We start from the raw sequence: 4318 nt of genomic DNA on the forward strand, positions 1-4318 counted from the left end.
TTTCTGGCACATCAAGCGAGTCAAATTCTGCCGGATAGTTGACCGCTTCGTTTTCGTCTGTCGTGCTGTCAACGTATTTGTACTAACGCAATCCTCCAGAAATTTTACTCCGAATGGTAAAATTCAAGCTATCAACATCTTTATTCTTCGCTGCTAGTATTGCCCGTTCACTCATCCAATCAAGATTGTTATAATTGACCTCAATGCTTGGGAACACTTTTGTAATGAGTTCCTCCTTTGACGATGTGAACTCACAAAAATTTGCCGGAAACGATATTAATCCAGTCAAAACATCAATCGGAATGTGTCCATTACCAAGCGCCAGCAGTTGTCTCGAGAATTCAGCAGCCGATGGGTCGTTTTGCAATGCAACTCTCATGTTCGTGGTCAATTTCAACTTCTTGACATGCCGCCACAAAAACGACGATTTCAGGCATGCATTAATTTCATCGGCAGGAATGGATTCGGAATGACGGGAAGTGTTGGACGGAAATCTCCAGAGAGCAATATCATTGCCCAACCAAATCGTCTCGAATCACCTCGTAAATCCTCCATCGTTCGGTCAACTGCCTCCAAAGCTAGTTTATGTGCCATCGTGCATTCATCCCAAATGATGATTTTTCATTCTCGCATCAATTTCGCTGTCGCTGAATTCTTGGCCGTTGAGCAAGTAGGCTTGTCAACCGTGAGAAGATTCATTGGCAGCTTCAAAGCGGAATTTGCAGTTCGACCGCCTTCCAACAATGTGACAGCAATGCCAGAGGATGCGACAGCCAACGCAATTTGAGATCTTGACCGAATTGTTGCCAGAATCAACGCAATGACAAACGTTTTTCCTGTCGCTCCAGGAGTATCGAGAAAGTAAATGCCTCCCGTTCCATCATCAACAACCTTCATCAGCGAATCGTATACATTCTTCTGCTCGGCATTCAACAGCGGCACATTTTTTCTGACTCTTTCAGCCTGCTCATCTCGGTCATAGTTTTTCTCCCGCTGTAATTCAAAATTGAATGCAGCGTGCGTCGAACGATTTGGCGCTGGCATTCCCAATGTTGACAACAGACTGCCGCACATGAGCGCGCACATGTCTTCGATCAGAACTAATGCTTCGTTGCGCATCTCGTCGTTACTTTCAAGATCAAAATTAAAATTTGTCGTTTGAACTCTGTGCAAAATGTCATCAACCATCTCGTCCTTGTATTTCTCCCACAATGCATTCGGGTTTGATGGATGACATGTGGCTATGATGATCGCAAACAACGTACGAATTTGATTTGCTTGCGCAGAAACGGTTGCATCGGCGAGTGTTAAGTCCCAATGTGAATCGTTTTCGAGCAAATTGAAGCATTGGCAAGCTTCCCGAAAAGTGGCGCACAGTACACCATCCACAGTACGCAGGGAATTGAAGGATGTCGGGACCTTAACGTTCACCAAAAGTAAGCGAAGATAGAAGCATTCGTCTTGGCGTGGATGAACTGTGTATATTCGTCCGAGGGCATCAGACGAATAGACATCAGCGAAGCCAGCAACAGCATCACCTTTCTTTCTGCGTTGAAACTTCTTTGATGCAGCATTCCATGTATAATAGCGTGGCATTTCCGAATATAGTAAAGTCCTCGTGAAAGGATCGCTTTCGCATGTCGAGAAAAAATTTGTCAATGGTGTCGCTGGTGGTCGTTCTGCTCTTTGCGCTGCGTTCGCTTCCGTAAAGTATACACACTGGCCGTTCTCTAGGTGAACTGCCAAATTTACAACAGTCGGGTGACGTTCATGAATTGTAAATGAAAACAGCCGCCAAATTGCCTCATTACAACTCACGTAACGTCCAAGTTGAAATTTCATCACCTCATCGTTTGCATTTGGATCAGCAATGCCAAACACAGCCATATCACTCCCTTTGTTCACATATTTGCAAACATATTTGATAGATTTTATGGAGTTGCAATACTCAACATTGCAGTGAGTTGAGAACGTTTTCGACAAAAGTGGACAATATGGAACGATCCAGCGATTATCGACGACGACATCTTTTCCTTTGACTTTCATTATGATTGATCTGCCGTTGTCATCTGGAGAACGACGCCGATACAATGGATATCCGTCGATTACACTGATTGTATCAGCCACAAACTGACGCGGAAAACGCTTTGTGCAGTTTCCGTTTTGCATGCACGGTGACCCAGGATTTTTAGCTCCGCAAGGGCCATGTGTCATGTTCGTTGTCACAACAGAATGCAGCTCAGGATCTGTCTCTGGATCTGGTGTTTCGGCAGAAATGATCGAATCAATATGATTTGGTCGGACCTTATCAAACAACGAAAACAGAATGTGCGCATGTGGTAAACCACGCTTCTGCCATTCAACCGAGTACATCCAACAACGGATTGCGCCAAAGACCTTCTGCTTAACGATGTAATTCATTAGTACTACGATCTTTTGTTTGAATACTCGTGCAGTGATGTCATGTCGATCACTTGGTGTTTGTCCTGTCAGCAACTGATTTGTAATTTCGGGCCATTTCGGATTGCAAGTAAACGTGATGAACAAATCAGGGGGTCCGTAATTCCGCACGTACGACATCGCATTTGAGCATATTCACGCATGTGGCACGGGCTTCCAATATGAGTAGCTGGGAGAATAGTCAAACGACCAATGTTGGCCGCGTCTCCTTCGGTAGCGATAGCATCACGCAAGTGGATGTACTCGTCTGATCGTAACTTTGACTGATTGAAGCGAATGAAATTGAGACGCTCCGTTTCGACCTTGACGTACATGTCGACGCAGTACTGTTGAAACAACCGGCGATATCTCAATAGATGATTGTCAACATCTTGTCGAATCATCAATCGATATGCATAAAAATTCATTGAGCTGACATTTGTATTCATTTCTTCTCCTGAAATATGAATTTAAACTTAGTTATAGTATGAAAAGAAATGATGACCTGTAAACATTTGGTAAACCAGGAAAAATTGCACACCGCTGTTCTAGTTCATTTTCCGAATTACCAACGAAATATATCTGAAGGAACTTATGATCTTCGTTTGGTTGTGGTAACAAGCGCCTGCTCGATGGTGAATTTATCCTTGAATCTGAATATTTAAATGGTCATTTGTAAAAAAAAATGTGTTATTATTACAAACGCCTTTACCTTATAATTCGGGTTGTATCCTGGTTGTTCAACAACTTCGGCTCCAAATGACGTCATTTAAAAACTTCCGTTATATTTTTGTGTATTCGCTAGGAAATGTTTTGATTGGATTGTATTTCCATAGAGAAACGAATACAATGGCTCTGGTGGTTGAGCTAATACTGGTAATTTCACCTTGCCACCAGCGCAGCATAAGCCGGGGGTTTCAAATCGAAACTTCAATGATTATAGTTTCATCCATGAATTAATTCTTTACCAATTACAAAGGCAGAAATAAGTAAAAGACCAAGGTACATGCGGTCCAAGGTACAACACTCTCCCCTACCTAATAATATGTATATATTTGTTATATTTCGTTTATTTTCTATTTTGTATTCTTTTTTATGTTAAAATATTATTTTATTTTATCGATTTTTTATATTTTACACTCACCTAGTAAATCATGTTATTTCGTAATCAAGTTTTAAATAAACCCTATAACACTTGTAGCTGTTAAATATGCTATAAATTTATAGTAATTCTACTATAAATACAGAGGGAGTAAAGTTTTTACGCGTAATACAGTTTTTGGCTATGTTGTACATTTATACAATTGACAACACATGAGGGTATAGCACGTCCTCTTAACATTATGTATTAATTCAACAATATATTTTGTTTAAAAATGATGTGATAATTTGTTAATCTGACCGGAATCAACCATTATTTGTCAAGTAATAAAATATACAAATACTTGGTTTTATTAGATGGTCATTTATATGATAGATAAAAATAACTCCAAAACAACGCAGACTAGCGCACCATACTAATACAGGAACGTGTTAAGTCGACGAGTGGTGTATATATGTATATATTATGTTATAGTGGACGGGTAAAAAGAATGATCGTATGCCGTGTAGATATGGTGTAGGTACATACCGAAAAGTGAGGTTGTGGAATTCGCAATATTGAAATATTTACAATAGCCGCTATGGCAGCCCTTGGTATTTGATGAAGCTCGCAGTGACTATGTATATGCATTATTATTATTATCATTTTTGAGGTAGGTATGCGCTGTAAACCCTTACTCGACGTCACACCTCCCCCAAAAGTACTAAAAGTCGCCCTTTATATTTACGAATTATATATATGTATATAAAATAATGTATACATAGATACATATAACGT

General features: G+C 40.3%; 1 protein-coding gene across 1 annotated transcript; it reads right to left on the reverse strand.

Annotated features, from left to right (window-relative positions):
- Positions 1–621: 621 nt before the first annotated feature.
- LOC103309183 lies at positions 622–3208 on the reverse strand. Its single transcript, XM_008184030.1, has 4 exons — positions 3144–3208; positions 2964–3085; positions 2576–2896; positions 622–2486 (listed from the first exon to the last, which is right to left on the reverse strand). The coding sequence occupies exons 1-4, from the start codon at positions 3206–3208 to the stop codon at positions 622–624; spliced, it is 2373 nt and encodes a 790-aa protein (XP_008182252.1).
- Positions 3209–4318: the final 1110 nt, after the last annotated feature.

The sequence above is a fragment of the Acyrthosiphon pisum genome, chromosome A1, assembly GCF_005508785.2.
Source record: "Acyrthosiphon pisum isolate AL4f chromosome A1, pea_aphid_22Mar2018_4r6ur, whole genome shotgun sequence".
Classification (NCBI taxonomy): domain Eukaryota; kingdom Metazoa; phylum Arthropoda; class Insecta; order Hemiptera; family Aphididae; genus Acyrthosiphon; species Acyrthosiphon pisum.

Coding starts and splice junctions, on each gene's coding strand:
- LOC103309183 (XM_008184030.1), bottom strand. CDS start 3,208: ATGACGTCATTTGGAGCCGAAGTTGTTGAACAACCAGGATACAACCCG. Junction 3,086..3,143: donor CCGAATTATAAGGTAAAGGC/GTTTGTAATAAT, acceptor TTCAGATTCAAG/GATAAATTCACCATCGAGCA. Junction 2,897..2,963: donor GCGGTGTGCAATTTTTCCTG/GTTTACCAAATG, acceptor TTCATATTTCAG/GAGAAGAAATGAATACAAAT.